This window comes from Urocampus carinirostris, chromosome 19 (assembly GCF_059441175.1).
Source record: "Urocampus carinirostris isolate Australia breed hairy pipefish chromosome 19, RoL_Ucar_1.0, whole genome shotgun sequence".
In the NCBI taxonomy this organism is placed as follows: domain Eukaryota; kingdom Metazoa; phylum Chordata; class Actinopteri; order Syngnathiformes; family Syngnathidae; genus Urocampus; species Urocampus carinirostris.
The window spans coordinates 9058719-9079663 of record NC_142367.1 but is presented as its reverse complement, the minus strand read 5'-3'; the positions used below and the strand labels follow the sequence as shown (position 1 = coordinate 9079663).

Genomic DNA, 20945 nt, shown 5'->3' with positions numbered 1-20945 from the left:
GCAGAAAAGGTTCATTCATCGTAGACTATTCCAGTAATCAGTTAAATCTTGAATATTTAATTTTTTTGGATGCCCAATTTCAGGAAAATTATCAAAGTAGAGTTAAATCATTGTGGACTGTTTATGTAATTGATAAATCGATGAATCAAACGGATTTAAGATTACATTTCAGTAAAATGAGAACATTCAACCATTCCAGTAAACGTAAATATTTTTACTTATTTGAAGGCTTGGAGAAATTTAGTAAAATAAATAACTGGACTACTTCACTAATTGATTAATACAATTAATTTGTGATATTGCATTACAGGAAATGGAGATACAAAAAAAAACATTGAGGACTGTTCCAGAATATACAGTCTGTTATTTGAAGGTTTTATTGAGAAAATGAGCAAAAAAAACCCACCTTTGATTAATCATCAATTTTCAAAATTACATCTCACAAAAAAGCAACAACAAAAAATGCAATTGTTTTGCACTATTTCAGTAATCAATTATTTTTTAAGGCTCAATTTCAGGAAAATTGGCCCAAAAAATAATGACAAGACTTCAGTAATCAGTTCATTGATTTGTCTTATTTTAAAGCCTTATTTTTAGAGAAATGGGATCTTTCAATTATCAATTGATGTATCATATGTTTATAGTCTAATTCAGAAGAACGTTGAATGTTAAATAAGTGTTTTTTTTTTCAAAATGAAAGCAACACTTGGTTTTAGATTTCTATGAATTAGACAGATATTTTGTATTTTATTTTTTAGTCTATCATTGAAATTTACTACAGAAAAGACCAATTTTCTCACAATTACAACAGCTTTTAATTTAAAAGAAAATGTAATTTTTCAAATACCAATTATTGGATCACTAGTTGTCGATTTATTATTTTATGATGATTTTTTTTTTACCACCAATTGAAAGAGGTATCGATGGCACTTAGTGGTTTCAAATCCAACATCAACCTTAGTTTAAGGAATCGATACTTGTGAAAGCGATACATACTAGTACCAGCTGACCTTATAGTTGTTCCTTTTCATTCGGGTTTATATTATATTATAATTTTAGCAGTATATATTATCAGTATTTCATATCTGTACTAAATAGTAATCAGTGTCAGTATTTCATGTAAATTCAAGCAAACATGTTGGGATTTATGAGTGAGAATTAAGGTTGGAAATATTTGGTATTGGTACTAAGAGTTGAAGAAGTAAAAATTACTTTGTCATGAATTTTGTAAAATTTCAAGCAAACATGTTCAGATTTATGGAACGTAATGATATTAGGAATATTTGATATATTTTTTGTATCCGTTATCAATGACTAAGAGTTGATTGTCGTCTGTAGTGTTCTGAAGAAATGTGGTTAGAAATAAACAATTGGTGAGGAAATTATGAGGGATTTTCTTTATTTTTTTTAAATTCCAAAACAAAATCTGAATATTGCTTTGATGGATTTGCAGATTGAAAAAAAAAATCATCTAAAAAGAATTATTGTAAGAGCTTTAAATTAATTTAAAAAAAAAAAAAAAAACTTTAGGATTCTTTAGAAGTTTTTTTTCCTTAATTTTCCTTTAAATTAAAACAATTCAATTCCGTTTTTGGTTTCGAAGCTAGTGGACTGTTTTAAAAAAAAATTGAATATTTTGCATTCAAACCCCCCCCCCATTTTTTTTTTTTTTTTTAGAAATCTGTAGTATCATTATTTGGTATTGGTTCCAATGACTAATTAGTTTTGGAAAATAGTTATTAAATTGTTTACAAAATAATCAGGGAAAATTACCTTTTTAAATAATAAAATAAATATAAATACATGCAAATATTGCATGATTATTGCATAGTTGGAGGAATGAATGATTTTCTCCTCATAGTTGTAATTCAAACATAAAACACAGAGGTTTTACGACACATTTTTTCCAATAATTATCCTTTAAAAATATAAATATTTAGAAGGTTGTGGACAATTTTTGAGATATTAAAAGCAAACACAAGGGCCAACTAAATAGATTCCCGAGCAAGGGTTATCATACAAGATGTTTGGCGCGACGAGCACAAAAAAAACACACGCAAACAAAAGCCAGCTGACGTCTTCGGGAAACCCTCTTGAACCCGGACACAAGCAGGCTGTGTTTGGTTTGACCCACAAATTTTTTACGAGGCCCGGGGCCCGGCGAATGCTCAACAATGCAGGATCAGAGGTCTTTTCCTGGGCTTGACCCCCCTTGGCCCCCTCCTTGTATATATACACACACACACACACTCACATGCTTCCAATCACTAAAGCTTCTTTAGTGGGCCTATTCTAGAATTGCTAGCAGGCCCGTTGAAGGTTTTTCTCACTATTTTGCAAGATACGTCGAGGGGGGCTTTTATTACATGGAAACGCCCCTAAAAAAACACCCCCTGCCAAAAAAATATCCCTTTGTCTAGTGCTTTTAAAATCGGGGAGGAAATTGGCCCTTAAGAGCTTGTGGTCATTCCTGCCTTTTGACACTCTTTCTGCTGTGAAAGGTGTGCAGCCCCCCTCCCTCCAGAAAAAAGACTTTGTTGTTGCCATAAAACCGGGATGTCAAACTCAGTTTGGCTCAGGGCTTGGATCCAGACTTTTTCTCGGCCAGGCTGGATCAGTAAAAGAGTATCAACTTCAAATTTTTAGCTTAATTTAGTTTTTCAGTTTATACTGTATGTGTTCATTCAGCCTACCCTACATATGACAAGGGATCTTCTCTAAGCACAACCCAATTATTCACAAAAATGAAAAAATAAAACATGATTTTCATGTTTGGCATAGAATGTGTTAACTGGTTTGATTTAACATTTGAGTGAATGCAGTTTTACACCTGAACCAACTCCCCATGCTTGACAAACTCAAACGGGAACTATAAAAGCAATACATATAATTTGTAAACAATTTTTCATGGCCAAATTTAAGGCACTTTTGAAGCCAATTTTCCAAATTCTCTAGTATACGTGTTCTTGGTCACTTCACCTTTCCTCTTGGGCGCGACATGTAGGAAGTGATGACACTTCACATGACAATGACAATCAAACTAATACCAGCTGTCGTTAGTCATGAGGGAAGAAATGCTATGGCAACAGAAAGCCACCTGAGCGGGTAGACGTGTCGGCGTCGTTTTAAAGCAGACTTTATTTATTTCCATTTATTCCGTGCTCTGTCGTGTTCGACGGCCGGGAAACATGGCTGCAATTTCAAGGATTTACAAGCATGTCACCCAAAACTCGAGCATTTTTCAAATCTTGAAAACACAACATTGAAGCACCCATACTCAGAAATGTATGGGAGACCGGATTGAATCATGCAACCGCCGTATGTTTGACATGCCTGCCATGAAACTTCAAAGGAGAACATAAACATGCAAAAAAGTGGGTCAAGTACCTAAAGAGAGATGCGTTTGTTTCAGAATTCCATCACGTAAAAGGCATTCCGTGCAGGAAAGAAAAAAATGGGTGGGGGAGTTTAGGGGTACCTACAGTGATTGGAACCGTTCCAGTGCTGGTTACGGACGGACGAGCTGTAAGGGTGGGGGGGTCCTTTCTCCGGGAGGAGACAGCCCCGGCTCTGGTTGTAGTAATCCATCATCAGAAAGGGGTTCGGGCTGGGGGTCAGTCCCACCACGTCCACGCTTTCGTACATCATACGAAAACGAAAGAGGGGGGGGGGCAAGGGGGATCAAATCCCACCACGCGCCCCCGCACACAAAAGAGAGGAAAAAACTATGTAGGAGCGGTTTAAAGCCCGATTGGAGCGGTTCGGTTCGGAACTCGCATGCTGCTGCAGAGGGGGCAGTGGGACCAAGGGGGGCGCGTGCACACACAAAAAAAGAATAAAATCCCAAACAGGAAGAAACAGAGGGAATCCCGTCCGTTTACAGCTTTTTTTTCCACCTCCAAAATAGTCCTCGTTTGTCTTGCCTCCTCCGTTATACGGTCCACTCCGGTGTGTGGGGGGGATTCCCTCCGGGGAAACTCGAATCGGAACCGAAATGGATCGGATAGAGAGCGTGCGTCGGTGCGTGCGCCCGCGTTCGCCTTCTGCAGCAATGTGACAAGACGCAGCAGCTGAGGGCTTTGGCTCCGCCCCCTCGCTCGTCCCTCCCCCTCTCTTTAACCCCTTGAGTGCGTCATCGCGCTTCTTCCGCGGACCCGTCCCGCGAGAGGGACAGGCACCGTCGAAACAGGTCTTTTTCAAGTTGTGTGGGGGGAAGCCGTGATAGTTTGTGATTTTTTTTATTTTATTCCTTCAGGGGTGTCCTTTGACCCAACCCCCTGCGTTTTTCTCCCAGGACTGCCATTTTTTTCTTCCCCCTCATTTGCCTAATGCTATGCGGCTGAACTTTTGCTGAACCCCGCCCGGCCCGGCAAGGAGGCAGCCTCACCTCCCGGTGACCCGCCGGATGACTTGGAGTCACTTCGACGACTTTATCCGACCATTATTCGACGTTTGACACCTCCGACGACGTAACACCTTTTTCTTTTTTTTCTTTTTTTTTTTAACCCTTTTCGAGGTGGTCGAACTATGCTTTGAGTCAACGTGACCGCTATTTAAAAATATTATTATGATTAATAATAATATTAAATGTTTTTTTTTTAACACAACCAATACAGCACTTTGGCGCACGTCCCCCGTTCAAAGTTTAACACTCACGGACTAATTTTCTCTGTTAAGAGGACTTTTTTCGCAACCAGGGCCAGTTACCGTTTATGTAATGACTTAACATAAAACCTTAAATCATTTTACTCTTTTACGTCGGTATTGACGTCACTAGTATGTCCCCTCGACTGGCACTGAGCACACTTTATAATGACGTCACTTCATATCCGCAAATGGCATCCCACAGACAACCAGCTGTAAGTGTTTGTTTCTATTTCATTACTTTATTCTTACATATAATTTAGTACTCCATTCAGTTATGAACGTTTTTCTAACATTTTGGATTCACAGCAGTTGTTTAGTAGGTCTCAAAAATCGAACTATTTCATACGTCAGCATTCGTTAGCCTATGAGCAAGCGCACTTTGTGTTGCTAACGAAGCTAATAATGCTAGCATAAATGTTGTTTGACTCCAAAATGAGATTTTTTGTAAGTTACTGGTGTTCATCAAAGATAATATAAATATTAATAAAGGAACAATAAATTGACAAAAAAGCTTTTTCACATGAAAAAAGTAGTGATGACGTAAGAACTCTACGTAATTTTGAACTTTTTCCTGGCTGCCACCATCTCCTGGCTTGTGTCATAATCGCAGCCTGTGTCAATTTCCTCATGTTGAGCGTATAAGTACATACATGGCATTTGGACTGTACTTAAAACAAGCGTCCTCCATTTTCATGCTACACTTCCAATAGGAAGAAAACGCAAGGACAACCATGACTTCACTACACCGCTTCCCCATTCCTCCGAACCTAATGTGTTCCGCCCGCACAACTTTGCTAAAGGTAAGATAAAAGCAGAAAGGCACTGTAAAAAATAAAAGGGCTCTTGAAACTCAGTTTGGCATTGTTTACACAAACTGAGAATATTCTACTTTCAACTTTTTAAGGACACCTCAAACGGCGCACTCAACCGTTAAGTCATACAGTTTTTAATATGCCTATATAGCTCATACTTTGTACATCTGTTACATCTGTAACCGCAAAAATACTCCCTCCCCCTATATATATATATATATATATATATATATATATATATATAAACAGTGTTCTCGTTTGCCCGCATCCCTGCGTCCTAGACGCATCATTTTTGATGGGGACGCATTGTGTCAAATCAACGTGCGTCCCCAGGACGCAACTTTTTTGACACCAAATTGTCATTAATACCCAATTATATATATTTTTTTAAATAAAGATTTACCGCACTCCAAACTTTTCGTCAGGCAAATCCGCCATTGTTGTTTTGGTCTCGCGCCGATCTCGGCAAACGAGATCTCGTTGCTTTGAGATGATGTCATTATTTTGGTGATTGTCGAGTGAAAGAGAAGTATGCCTCCGTAAAAACAGTTGGTATTAGGTGCAGGTCAACAAAAAATCGGTCATTTCTTCAGTGTCGGTAATAAGTCGAAACATAATACAGAAAGTGGTAACAACGGCAATAATTCCGGCACGAAAAAACGGCAAAGAAATTCTTCAGAAGACCGCGAAGGCAAGAAAAACACGTGTTTTGAATCGAACGATTCGACGAAAAATAAACAAAAGAATACTCCTAAAAAGAAAAGGACTTCTCTGCCAAAATGGACTCTATTATATTCCCGGTGACCAAAAACTGGATTGCATAAATCATTTCGCAATACGAACTTTCAGAAAAGCACATTGGATCGGCACAATGAAAACCACAAATTAGCTATTGAAATTCAGTTGCTGCAATTGGACCTTGAGAAGGCATTACAATTGTGGCGGGACAGCAAACCATGAAGACTATATGAACTGAAAAATCTGAAGTGATTAAAACTGCATGAATATATAGACTAATATTTCAGCAATATTATTTTGTATAATGTACAGTATTTTTGTGAACTGAAAAATGTGACGTGATAACTGCTTTGTATTACCAATTAAGTGTGATGATTAAAACTGAATGAATATATAGATTTATTCATATATTTGTCGCCGATTTACAATTTCAACCTCGATAACACTAAATTCTGGGGACCCATAGATCTCTGTTGGGACCCATAGATTTTTGAGCATGCGAGTCCCCGGGACCCATCACTTTTCAGAGGTAAAATGAACACTGATATATATATAGTATAATTTTATATGTATCATGTTATGACAAGCATTAAGCGCGGCAATATAGTGTAGTTTGTCATTGATAAAATGGAGCATTTCTAAAAAAAAAAAAAAAAAAAAAAAAAAAGGTAGCTTTGTCTTTTAATCGGGTTTTTAAAGTCTTAAAAAAAAATCTACCTATTTAGAATGAACTAAACATATTCAAAGTCATTTCATTGTAATACTAAAGGACCTCCAAAGCTCAGAAGGTCTTTTGAGCACAAATCTTGGGAAAAATTGTTAGTCTGCTGAGACCAAAGTAAATCGGAGTAATGTGGTACCTCTTGATACAAACACCTAAACAAGAGAATTTCGGTAGATGAGTTTGTTTACAAAAATATTACTCGCTATACAAAGGAAAGTCATCGCTTGTGACTGCTTACTGCCTGCATCAGCTTGTCCAGCTTGCGCATGCAAACTCCTGCAGGCGAAAAAAATATTTTAAAAATGTGTCTGTGTCCATTTTAAATTTACCGTAACTTGAAATTGAAGGGTGAAGTAAGGGTTTACGAATCGACAGTCTCTCAATCTTATACATGTCAACCTCCGCCAATTGCTACCCTCAATGATCGCAAATCCTCCTTATTAAGCAATAAAAAACCTTACAAACACAATGATGTAGTTAACTCACTGAAAGACTGACTATGTAGGATACTGCGACAATATTGGCAATCTACTATGATGTAGTAGTCTGTTACAGGTGACATACGATCTGGATTAAAGCATACAGGATTTTTTCCTTTATAAAAATTGTTATAAGGTGTACACAACATGAAAAGATTATAAAAAAAGAAAAGAAAAAAACATTTTAGGAACACGTATCAGTTGACGGGTTATCAAATGAATTTTCTCCAAAAATTTGACTTTTTTTCCTCCTTAATTATACATTTATTTGGCTGGTGCGACTTGTACTTCGGAAAACATGGTCGTTTTTCATTTGAATTGTTTTATATAGGGACAATTTACTTGTTTCACGATCAATTCCAGCTATGAGCACAATGCTGGAACAAAATAAGCTTGTTAGAGGTATCACCATAGAGTATATTCCACACAAAACGTCCTCATGGTGCCTATTTCTGTAAGATGTTTTTCTTTAAAGACACAGCGACTTGTATGCTGGAAACGGAGCTTTATCAGTCCGAATGGATCACCCTATCCCATTACCAACCCCCGCCCCCTACTCTAACCACAGCTGGCTCTCACCAGCAGCACTTTGGAGTGGGATTATCAGCTCGCTGGCTGTGTTTGAGCTCTGCCCCCCACTCTCTGTGACACTTCATTCAATGCAGGCCCGGCCTGTGTTTACCCAATGTGATAAGAACACAGTGTGCAGGCCCGAGGCTGCGGTGATAACATTAACCCCCTCCTCCAGATCCTCCCATCACCTTGCTGATAGCCATGCATTCCTTGACAGCATTAACAGTCAGGGTAATGCCTGTCAGAAGATGCTAATTTTTTTCATGCTGTAGGGAGAGGGTTACTCCTACCCACCGCCTGAAAATGGACCAGAGCAAGCTAAGGGAAAACAGATTTGAGCCTCTTGGCAAAGGGGGATGGGAACACTGAGGATTAAACCTATAGAAATGTTTTGCTGGGACCAATGAGAGTTGAAAAACAAAGGCCGCTGTAATACAGAACATTGCTTGGGTGGGCAAAATAGGAGCATAACAATTTTAAAAAAAGAACGTTTTTGATTTGATCAAGATTCTTTAATAAAGAAAAAAATGCAACTAATTACCATATTTCTTACCATTTTCCTTTCAGGTTAATTAAACATTTTTGCAACCAATTAGCACAATTCTCCTTATATATTTGACTAAAATAATCCAACGCATTTTCACATTTCTAACATTTTTTATTAATTGTTTTGAATCACTTTTTTTTTGTCTACCACAATCATTTCTAGCACAATTCTGACACGTTCCTTTTTCACGTTTTCCCTCCCAGAATTCTTTTGCGACTAATTATCACATTTTTGACCATTTTCTTTTCATGCATTACGAAAAACAACTGTTGCAGCTAACTAGCACAGTATCAGACCAATTTTCTTTTGTATTTTACTGATATAAAATGAAATGTATTAGTCTCATGGATTAACATGAACATAGTTGCCAAGACTTTAGCAACTAAAGGGCATGTCCACAATGCTGACATTTACATTAGTAGTAAAGGACAGTGAAACAGGCATTAGCTACCTAATTATTTAGCAATAAGTTCTGCAGTGATACTAACGGATAACGCAATGTTAACCATGAAAGAGCTGCTATTCGTAATACGGCTGGTTCCGCATTAGTGAAAATATGCACTAAATCCAGGCAGGAGACAGATGAGCTTTCAATTTTTGGAGATCATAATCTTGTTTAAGTACTTCACAATCTAGCATCATCATATCGCCAACCATGAAACGGCAAAAACGGGGAATGGGACGCAAAAATTGTTTTTCAGCTGCATTCTTAAGAAATCTTCACCGATCCGAAAATCATTTCATTTTTGAAAAAAAATCCATAACTAGTCCTGGACTTTGCTTGTTCAAGACCTTTGAGATTTTCAGATCATCAAGGCAGGCTCATATTTCAGAAACCAGCGTTAAACAAAAAAAAGTAGTATTACAATGTAAGATTCTGTAAAGTGGTAAACACTATCTAACACCTAAATCCTATAAAAAAGAGGCTTAATAGATGTGGAATATCATCTATGTGGAAAGGAATAGCAGGAAGTTGGATCAACGGTGTGAAGTTTCACAGGCAAGACTGACATATCCCGCTACATACCAGGGAAAACATTACCGCAGTTCTTGGCACAGACAGAAAGTTGATTTAATTTCGTCGAGTTGTTAAAAGTTGTCCAAAGTTCTGTCTGTAAGATGAAGCCTACTGAAACAAACGATAGTCTTTGCACAAAAAGGTAACCAGTCCAGAAAATGAGGGGTGTTTGACTTTAATGGGACATGGTTAAAGATGTACCTCCATTAAGGTGGTGTCCAGAAAGTCGAATCTTTATTCGTAATTGCTAATTCCACAAGTGAGGGTCACAAGAGGTTTGACTGGTGTTATCACAGTCCTACAAGTAGCGAACTGGTCTTGAATCAGCCCTCCATAAGTATCATGCCTAAGAAGTCCGGCAGGGTATTTGGGCTTAAATCAAAGTCTGATAGCGTGAGATTAAAGTCTTGATCTGCTGGCTTGATATCAGGAGGAAAGTTCAAGTGGCACAGTGGGCTCGATGAAAGCATCAATTCCTCGCACGTGGGAACCCCGCAGCCATCGGCGGTTATGCAAGCCAGCGTTCGGTAGAGAGTGAGGGAGCAGAGAGGCGGGGGGTGCTGGGATTTTCAGAAGAGGATTCAAAGAGTTTTATGGGCGAGGGTGGAGGGGAGATTGCCGGCTGGACCTTGAGGGTGTCGAAGTATTTTTACTGCTTTCTCTCGTCGCTTTTTCTCTGGGCCAATCAGGGGTGTGAGGGAGCACTAAAGCATTCCTCCGGCGAGGAGATGACCCGTCAGAGTAAAACAAACAATAGGTCGTTATGTCATTTGGATTATTGTGCGCGATAAAAACAGCCGAGGGAGACCCACTTGGCTGGAGCCGGTTGTGACTGAGCTGTCACATTCTATCAACATTAGTAATCAAGTCTATGTCTATACGTTCCTTCTTTTGATTGGCGGTTTAAATGTAAGTAAACAAAACCAGACGGGATGTCATCAGCTGAGCTGTCAGACACAAAACAAGGTGAAAGCAGACCAGGTCTGTCCGATTGCTTAACACTTGATAAGACCAAACAGGATGAAGACTAATTTGGGACTTCCTGACTGATTTTGTGGCAGAGACATGGGATCCTTGCACCACACATCCACCCTTAGCTCTCTTGCACACGTGTCTGCAGATGGCTAATGCCCAGATACTGAAGACCTGGAAAAGCCTTCCACCGTCCCTAAATCTTCACAGCGACCTAATAAAGCGGCTCAGAAGGGGATCGTGGAAAGAGAGCCAAAGGAAGTCTTTCACAAGCTTTATTGGCGAATGTTAAAGTGAAAGTAACAGTCGAGTATTTGGCGTACTTGACAGTTTAACATGAACACAAGGTGGATTTCCATCTCTCGTCTAAGCACGAATGCTAAAAACACAGTGGTCCACCAGTGATGTTTTGCTTTTAACTTAACGGCGCATGCCAACGGTGTTTACTTAACATGCACAGGCATGTCCTTCATTTTCCAGCCGACGCTGTCGGTAAAGATGGAATTGATAACATTTGAATGTTGTTTTAGGTTGTAGCGTGTCAACAGTTAGCACCTAGTGTTAGCATTTGCCAGCATCTGCCATACTGAGCGTGCAATTGTATTGATTTACTTGGCAGTCTACCTGGGACTTTGTCGAGGTGTGCTGCTTTCCGTGCGGGCGCCGTCAGTGTTTGTTTACACAGCTGATTTTCAACACCGGCCAAACCTGACCGCAGTGACGACATGTACAGCCTGAGAACAATGGCAATATTTCATTTTGAGTCCTTTGGAGAAAGACTCTCAGTGACACTAGGAATCTTTAGAGGGCTCCTCCTGTAGTTATCCCTTTAATGTCCCTCCAATGGCAGATTCCGGCATTTATGGTACAGGCCAATATCTACCCATAAAGCCTTTTTATTGTTTAGCCCTGCTCCATGGAGACCGTAACTTGGTTTTGCTTTTTTTTTTTTAATGGGGACCTCTACAACATCACAAGGGAGGAGGACAATGCTGCCAGCCATCAGTGTTTACCAAAGTATGGCTCGCTCATAAATCCATCTGGGCCTTCAGCATTCTGGAAATACCTCAGCAGAGGCGGGGCAGTAGTGGAGGTGGTGCATATAGCTCATTGTATAGCTCGTCATTTTCGACTCTGTGGCCTTGAGTACATCTCAGGGATGATCATTAAGGCCCAGACCATCACTCAGAGTATCAAAGAGAAAATTGCTATGGATGTTACCCTTGAGGAAGGATAATCTCTGGTCATTCAGGACCAGGAACAGGCCAGGCCCATTTTCGCTGCAAGTTGACATATGAACACATGCGGCAATATCCATTATAACGTATTATAACTAGCAAAGATTCTTAAACGTATAAAACGCAGGAAGGAAGGATGGAATAGATGAAATCTGAAATTCAATCCAACCTTTGCAGAGTAATAAAACACTCGTGCACAGTTTAGTGTGGAAGCGTCCTCTGATGTATTTCGACTTTCCATTCTCACACTTGACAAAGTTCCTGCCCAAGTCTCTTCAGGGTATCTAGTCATTCAGGGAAGCGATACAAGTGGAAGAAAGTTTGGAGCAGAAATGGATTGTATTTTTTTTCTCTATACGGACCAGAATGCTAATTTTAGTTGTTGAAAGCTTCATCGAACACAACCCTCCACTGGGTAAATATAAAGGAATAAAATACAGTAACTTCTTTGTTTTCTAACATCTCTGAGCACTGCCAAAAGCCCATTTCCTGTTGCGCAATCAGACATGCAATGTGCCGGGTGTCACCATGGTGGGCCGTGGCAAGAGTTGTGGCCACTATGTGGTTCGCTTTAAGTAGATTGCCCCTCTGTCAAGTTCTGCTCAGACCAAAAGCGGTGTAACACCTCAGTGCCTGACCTCTACTTAAGCGCTGCCCCCTTGGAGCGGTGCTGACGAAGGCGCCATTGTTGCAAACACTTGAAATATATAAACGGGGGCCGGTTCAAATGTTGACCAAATTTAAAAGCCCTTTTGCTTAGTTAGCAAGTAGCGGACAACAAAGGCCCTTGGTTGGGGGTAAGTGACAGATCGCCATGGCTGGGACCTTGACAAATGCCCTTGCTAGCACAGTGGCCCCAGTGCCCCTGCATCTCCCAGGGTTCATTAGAACCTGAAGGGGGTACCATGACGGGAATGAATGAAATGGATGACTCTGCCAATTTAAAAGCTAGCAGAGTGATGACGGTGAGGGAGGAGGAGCACTGATCAGAATTTCAAAAGCGAGTGGAGATAAAGCGCTAGCTTTGTTTCTCTACCTAACTGTTGTTTGTTGCATATAAAAGACTTCACCCTCACAATGTGGGGTTTTTAAGGGTTATTGTTCTATCTCCGTTATTCATTATCCGTTATCGGTCGGTTCATAATACGCTACAAAGCCTAGGAGCCGGGACACTTACTCTCAGCCAAAAGGCCAAGTTAAGGTCCTAGACCTAAAGCCTTGCTGCGATCATTGCGAATGCACCGTTCCCGGAGGTACTGCAATACCGGGCCGATGCGTGGAGTGGACAGAGCAAGCTCTTATTCCATCTCCGAATTGCAAAAATCAAACACCACACTTACTTAAAATCAGTTCGATGTCGTCATATTTCTCAGAATTACTGCAGCCTTGGGTTCAGCACCAGGCCCGAAATGAAGAGAAACAACCCTCACAATGTGGCTATGATATTTAAAAAACAATAAAGACAATGCTAGCTTTTGATGCTAAGGAAGACTGCAATTTTGAGGCTACAAGACCACGCAAGCTTTGGGTGCAGAAATAAACTTCATTTAACGGCACAGAAGTCAACGCTAACTTTTACCAATTGAAGGTGACACTGTCTTTCGTTGTAGAAAAAGTTGACTAGTTTTCGGAATAGATGACGACCACACTAAATTGTAGTGTTCTCTGATACAATGTATACTGCAAAAAAGTTCAAACAAAGAATTCAGAGTAAAATTTTATTATTGTGTTTGTAGATTTTTGTTGTTGTTTTAAACCCCTTATAACGTTCCTTTAAAATTCGCCCCAAATCCCAGACGTATCCAAAGTAAATTAAATGGCGTTATTGAAACATTTGGAGAAATAGACATTCTGGTCTCTTTTGAAAGGAAATACCGCAAATTCTGGATTATAGAGCTCACCTGAATATAAGCCGCACCCACCACTTTTTAGGTGATTTGCCACTTTTGTACTTTCACAAGCCGCACCCTTGTATAAGTCGCGTGCGCCCGCAATAATATATGTGACACAATCACAAGTTTAACCCAGACCAGGCTGTAAGTTCCACAATTATAACTGGGGGTTTTGGGGTTTTTTAAGGGTTATTGTTCTATCTTCGTTATTCATTATCCATTATCCGTTATCGGTCAGTTCATAATACGCTACAAAGCCTAGGAGCCGGGACACTTACTCTCAGCCAAAAGGCCAAGCTAAGGTCCTAGCCCTAAAGCCTTGCTGCGATCATTGCGAATGCACCGTTCCCGGAGGTACTGCAATACCAGTCCGATGCGTGGAGTGGACAGAGCAAGCTTATTCCATCTCCGGATTGCAAAAATCAAAGATCATGCAGCCATGTGGTGCGGCCGTATATTAATGATGCGCCTAACTTCATAGACAGTATACAAATCCAGATCTACAATTGACACTAACAACGGTTCAAGCTGCTTCATCCCTGGCGATCTTGGAACCACAATCGGCATCATGAACAATGAATGATACCCGTAATTAACGTATGATGCAGACTTGTAAAGTCCGGGTCCCGTTGAAAGTAATCCAGGGAAACCAAATATATATTTCCAAAGTTAAGGGTGGGAAAAATATATATCCACTATTGTCCGCTGCGACAACAGACAGATCTACCGGTAACTCAGCTTTACCCCAATTCCCATCAGCCCGCATTTGCTCCGCCCCTTATTTTTGATTCGTCCCTAGAACACATAACAGAATAAATCTCTAAAATAATTACATTACAAAAATATACAGTTGCAAATACATATTATACATGGTTACACATATTTACGAAGAAAGACGGTACACAGAGAGAGTTTTCAAAGCTTTAATAATAATATAACTTTCATCCCAAACCGTGCCTTTGAAAGGTAGCATCACACTCGCAATGTATTAAACTTGCCTGTTAAAAAAAAGCATCCCGTTATTGTGAAATTCACGGAATATCGTCCTCAACTTCCTCCTCATAACTATCACCATTAAGGGCGTCCTCCTCATTATCGGAACGTACCTTATCTTTACAGACAATGTATGCTTAAATTTAGAGATTGCAGCCTTTCTTGGCGCACACATTCTACTGGTCTTAACCTTACCTTTTAAACTCCATCGCCGCACGCACTACATTTTTTGGGCATTATTGGTTTTGTCCTTAAACAAGCCGCACCTGTATATAGGCTGCATGCGCCCACATTGAAACATGTAGCAAAGTCAAAAGCTTATCCCAAATTTGACTAGGTGCCGCGATTGTAACTATAAATATAGTATACAATCCAAACACCACAATCGGCAACATGAACGGAAAATGATACCTGTAATTAGAATTTAATGCAGACCTTTAAAGTCCGGGTCCCGTTGAAAGTAATCCAATGAAAAAAAATGTATTTTTCCAAAGTTAAGGGTGGGGAAAATATATACCGGTATCCACTATTGTCCGCTGCAACAACAAAGAGATTTAACTCAGCTTTACCCCACTTCCCGTCAGCCCGCGTTTGCTCCGCCCCTTCTTTTTGATTCGCTTGTAGAAAACATATCACAATAAGTCTCTAAAATAAATACATTACAAAAATATACAGTTGCAAATACATATTATACATGGTTACACATATTTACAAAGAAAGACTGTACACCGAGAGAGTTTTCAAAGCTTTAATAAGAATATAATTTTCATCCCAAACCGTGCCTGTGAAAGGTACCAACGCGCTACTAATAACACGCTCGCAATGCATCATGCGTATCTGTTAAAAAAAAGCCATACCGCAAATGCGAAATTCACGGTTAACAGTTCTCATCTTTCTCCTTATAACTGCCGCCATCAAGGGCGACTTCCTCATTATCGGAAAGAACCTTTGTCAGACTGACAATTCGTACGTAAACTAAGAGGATGCCGTCTATCTCAGCGCACTTATTCCACCGGTCTAAATCTTACCTTTTGTACTCGAGTGCCGCTGGTGGCAGTTAGAAAAATTCCATAAATTGGCCGCTTCACTGAATAAGCCGCAGGGCTGAACATTTGGGGAAAAAAGTAGCGGCTTATAGTCCGGAATTTACGGTACTTTGAAGTTTTGTCCCATTCATTGCAAGTGCTACTAACATTGATATTTATTTCAACCAACTAAATGCCTGCAGATGAGTGTTGCTGGAAAACCGGTGACATTAATGGCTTGAAGCCTTCAATGGTACCTTGTCAAATTTGATCACAATCTGAAGAACATTATATTTTAGGGTAGGATAAGGCCTTTCCGAAAGTGGCCATTTGGAGACTACCAGTTTTCAGCACTAAAACATTTGTAAATGTGTAATTTACTTTGGCCATTTTTTAAACATTGTAATAGAGAAATCAAAAGTTAACAACTCTATCTGCATTTCTATCACTATTGTGCACATGGTGCGTGAAAATAAATCTCTACAGACGCTGCCCTACTTACAAACTGGACGATCATTCGGAAGTTGAATTTTTTTCGTAAGTTTCTTCAGTACTATATTTTGTATGTTTAAGGTTTATTTAAGGATGTTTAAGGCTTCTATAAGTAACCTGTATTGTTTTGCACTAAAAATAAACATTTCATAGAATATGCTCTATAAGGATAAAGTCAAGTGTAACTTACTTTTGGAAGATATGCTTCAAGAGGTCCTCTTCCGTGGCAGTAAAAGTTTAATAAAAGAAACTGCTCGCCTCTTTACACTTTACACCAATAATATTGAATGGATGCACGAGATAATAAACAATAAAAATGTCAAAGTTCTTTGCACACTGGAGATGGTGTAGAATATAAGGTGCGCATGAACGAATGTCGCAAGAGTCGGTGCGAGAGTGTAGGGGAGCGTGAGAGCTTAGTGTTGGAGAGAGTTCGGTGTGTTTAAAATAAATGTATGCTGATAGTTGTCGCCCCCCCAAAGTGACCGTAAGTGTTTGCTCCTCGTTTATGAAAAAATATTCAATCTATTACCCACGCAAAACGTTTGGATTACGAGCAGGTGAAGGAGAGATGTTTACACACGAACTAGGAAGAGGAAACTGATCTTTTTGCTTCTCACAGTGCCACCACACGCCTGTAGTGGCGGAAAGAAGCACTAAAGTACTGTCCTGTACTCAGAAAAAGGTGCCCACAATACAAAATCTAACTTACAGCAATTTTCGGATATTTTTCGACATCCTGAAGAAAATTTATCTACCGTTTTACGTAATTCAAATGGTAGTAAGTAGGGGAGCTTCTGTACTAACATTACACACTTAATTAGGGTCTTATTTGAATACAATAAGGAAAACTTTATATTGATTTATTCAGAATTCTGTTAACTAACTGATGTGCCACTACTAGCTAGAGTTATTCGGAGGTAAATGAAGAGTTGTCTTTTTTAGTAATACAGGCTAATACGGGCTGTCGACCATAAAACAAAGCCTGCAATTGGCCGAATAAGATTTCAATCAGAAGTTTGAAGGCTAACGGCCTATAGAAAATAATTTTAACAGTCTATTTTGTATTTGTAAACGAGAATTATGGGGCAGACAGCTAGCAACAAGCATTGTCCCTTGATGCAGAAATGCTTTTTAGGCAGATTTTTTTCTAATCAGTCATCATTAACGTGTGTTTAGGAGTCAATATTTCTCATGGTTGGATTCACTGTGTGAATATCTCGAGAATCATGTCATCAGCTGACCATCAGAGCACATTATTGGTGGGCTATACCGTCTTTATATTTTTCAGGTATCTTGTTTCAGACTGATCGTGATGTTTTTTTGATTAGTATTAAATGGTCAGCATATCTTGAATCCCAAGAGTTTTAACTTTCCAATGATATGTGGCATGCAGTAATGACTGGTGACATCGTAAAGACAGCGTGTCTGTATGTGTCCAAAACACGCATTTGCTTCTCAAAACCACGTGGGCTCGCTTGCCGGCAGGCTGGCTGCTCGTTGAGCGTTATGAAATATATTCTTTTCATTCAATCACTCTGTGTTTCTGTAGTACAGTGGTTGGCACATTTTCCTAACATGTGCAAGATCCCCGGTTCGAGACCAGGTGGAAACATTTGTTGGCCTGGAGAGGGATGGGTGCCATCAGGCTTGCCCAAGTATCACCACAGGAAATGGCGCCCCTAGGACTCAGTGGTTAAGAAATCCAACTACATACCCACCCCCATTACTCTGCACGTAAAGTTGAGTATAATACAAGGTTTCTGCACAGAGTTTTTAAAAAAGTGGACGGACTCTCTTCAAGCGATATCCACTTCTAGATGATGTGAGTCTTAATAGTTTTAGTTTGACTACAATGTAGCGCAATCTCTACCCTTGTAGGAACGGTGCTTCATACAGGAACTAATCCAAAGACAAAATAAGGAAGTACAAAGCATGTCGCACCGTATTATCTGACATTATTTGCACGCAGCGTCTGCCTTCCTAAATACGAAGCTCCTTTAAAGCTACCAATTACAACCAAGCTGAAACCTTCCAGTGAAGAAAATATCTTGCGGGTTTGCGTTGTTTGTTTGTCTGTCCGGTTTACGTCGTAAGAGCTTATAATCGAGCTGCCACTTTTAATTACGATTCTACGACGGCATGCGCCACTTTTCCCCGCCACGCTATCATTAGCATTGCTTGCCTCCATACAGTATGGACAAGGAAATCTCGTGTTTACAGATTGAGACATGCCAACAAAAAAGGGTTAGCTTGCTAGGCTTGTTTAGACGGAAACAGGTAGAGTACAGAAAAAAAGGCTTATTTAAATAAAAATTAGAAAAGTGATAATAAATGCTAACGCCGATATTGTATGATTTGTTCTAATAAGCCGAAAAAGGGACATTGGGAAAATATAGGAAGCAAACCTACTTGTTAGATAAAAAAAAAAAAATTGTTTCAAACTTTCTGGTAGAAATCAGAAACAGAAACCATTTTAAGAAAGAACAATCAACTAAACTAAATTGTTTGAGAGACTTTCTGTTTAGGACAAAATATGATATTCTTTGGTTATAACCAAACATATTCACATTCCCCACATCCCCCCTGCCAACCAGAAAAATATCCATTTCGGTGTTACATTCAATGACCACATCTTGAAATCATTTTTGGTGCCACGACATCTACGCGGAGTAAAACAGAACAAAATGGTGGAAAGTGGGCAAATGTTTTCTTTGCCAAACTTCCTATAGCACAAATTGTAAAGAAACACGAGGGCCGAGCAAAATAAAAGCTGTGCAGTCACTATGGCGACCCCAACCATCTGTGTGGTGAACTCGTGGAGAGGGGAGACATAGGGGGAGGGGGAGGGGTGTCAATAGTAAGTAAATAGGCTAATGCGAAAAGTGAATGGGCTGAGAAGGGCAGATCATTAGCAGGCCGCATCTCCGCCATTCTTTGCGGGAGGGAGGCCCCACACCAGAAAGAGCTCTGATAATATTTAACCAGTGCGGATCTATCATCAATCTGAAACCCTGCCTAGAAACCATCAGTCCTCACCCCACCACCAACTCTATTGTCATTCACACCCCGACTCCCTTTCACTCTTTATTCAATATTTTGGAGCCATTGTTGGAGGGTACATGGCAAACCCCCCAAACTACATTACTTCTCCCACTCAGATGTGAAAGGAAAGGAGGTCAGAAATAATAATAAAAAAAAAAAACATATGTCAGAGAAAACAAAAGCGTGGAAAGTGCAGCTTTTCTCGCACTTTGGAATACAAGAAAATGCCCTGAAGTATTTTACGAAAACATAAAACTGCTTCATTTACAGTACATGTGTCATCAAAGACTTCTGATCGGCATGTTCAGTCCAAGAACATTTTGTCCATGTTCTGAACAATCTGAATAGTAAAAATTTTCAAAAGAAAATTGGTGCTGGAGGCCCGGCATGTCTTGGCCAATCGCTTTTTCCCACAAATTGATTTTTTTTTTTTTTTAAATCAGCTCATCCTGAATGAAGACTGTTCAATAAAAGTTTTCCAAAGGAGTCGAGAGAGTCATTGCTTTGCCTTTTGAAATATTAAAAGATTCAAAACTGGCATCCTATCTGTTAAAATTGTTATTGAACTTATATTATTGTTTTAATTGTAGTAAGGAAAAAATAGACAAAATATTTCATGAGTAAAGAGTGATTGATTACCTTGTAATTACCAAGTAAATGTTCACGATCCTCATTTTATTTTTAATTTATTTTTAATTTTTAATTTGTTTTAATTATATGTCCAATCTGGGCGGCACAGTGGCTGACTGGTTAGCGTGTCTGCGGCACAGTTCTGAGGTCATGGGGTCAAATCCAGCTACCAGCCTTCCTGTGCGGAGTTTGCATGTTCTCCATGTGCTTGCGTGGGTTTCCTCTGGGCACTCCAGTTTCCTCCCACATTCCAGAAACATGCATGTCAAGTTAATTGGCCGGTCCAAATTGTCCCTAGGTGTGAACAAGCAAATAGATTGTCTGCCTTTGTGTACCCTGCATCTGGGTGCCCTGCCCACTGCCCGAGAATAGCTGAGATGGGCTCCAGCGCCTTGAAGTTTTTTTTTTCATTATTGTATTGACTACTCAACAAAATAACCGATTATGAGAATATTCAATCTTCACAGCCTTAATTTAAAAAAACGCAAAACCACTGGGAGTTGGAATATTTTTTGCAGCTACAGTTAGGCGCTCTAAAGCCAACAGATTAGCCGAAAGCTAAGGTTCACAAGCATGTTCCCAATTAAAATGGGGAAAAAAGAACAGAAAGATCTATTGTCTTTTTAGCATTTTTTTGCACTTAGAGGCAACAGAGACACTCCATACAACAAAAAGTAGCAATTTCACTGTCATCATAAAGATCCTTAGAACTAACCAAGCTGAGATTTTGTATGCAGAATACACCAAAAAATATGAACTGTAAAACTATCTCTTTTGCAGATAAGCTTATATTTCGCTGAAAACACTCTTTGCTTGTAATAACGCGCCCGTAAACAATGACAAAGGTCACGTCCAGTAAACATTGGAAAGGGAAGATACTGAAGGCGAATGATTGAATGCACGTGTTTCGAAAGAACTCTGACACAATACGGACAAAGACGTCAACAAAAAAGTTGTAACGAGTCGGGGCCTGTTTTCACTTCTTCTTTGCTCTAACCACAACTTTGCTAATTTTACGAAACGCTCGGAAGTGGACTGGCCAAAGACTCTAAAGCATACCGAGCATCATCCGATGGTACGTTAGAATCATAAAGCTAAAAATTGCAAAATATATACATGT

The 20945-nt window shown here is 39.6% G+C and overlaps 1 protein-coding gene, 2 long non-coding RNA genes and 1 pseudogene across 4 annotated transcripts in view; 2 read left to right on the top strand and 2 right to left on the bottom strand.

The window, feature by feature from the left end:
• The window catches only part of LOC148347172 (retinoic acid receptor alpha), a 199957-nt gene that overhangs the window by 67771 nt on the left and 111241 nt on the right, over positions 1-20945 (bottom strand). Inside the window, exon 1 of one of the 2 annotated variants that reach the window (XM_088324374.1) lies at positions 3483-4037. The exons of the other annotated variant lie outside the window; for it this stretch is intronic. Coding sequence (XP_088180500.1) covers positions 3483-3648 — 166 coding nt within the window. The 5' untranslated portion in view covers positions 3649-4037. Of the gene's footprint in view, positions 1-3482; positions 4038-20945 lie in introns of those variants that run through there. 2 annotated transcript variants of the gene reach the window in all.
• LOC148347173 (uncharacterized) overlaps positions 1-20945 on the top strand; it is a 106663-nt gene that overhangs the window by 31311 nt on the left and 54407 nt on the right. The gene's annotated exons all lie outside the window — the stretch shown is intronic.
• Positions 4163-18958, top strand: LOC148347174 (uncharacterized). Its single transcript, XR_015848185.1, has 4 exons — positions 4163-4859; positions 5358-5447; positions 17330-17412; positions 17703-18958. It is a non-coding gene; the product is annotated as an uncharacterized LOC148347174 (long non-coding RNA).
• LOC148347175 (U2 spliceosomal RNA) lies at positions 12987-13076 on the bottom strand (annotated as a pseudogene).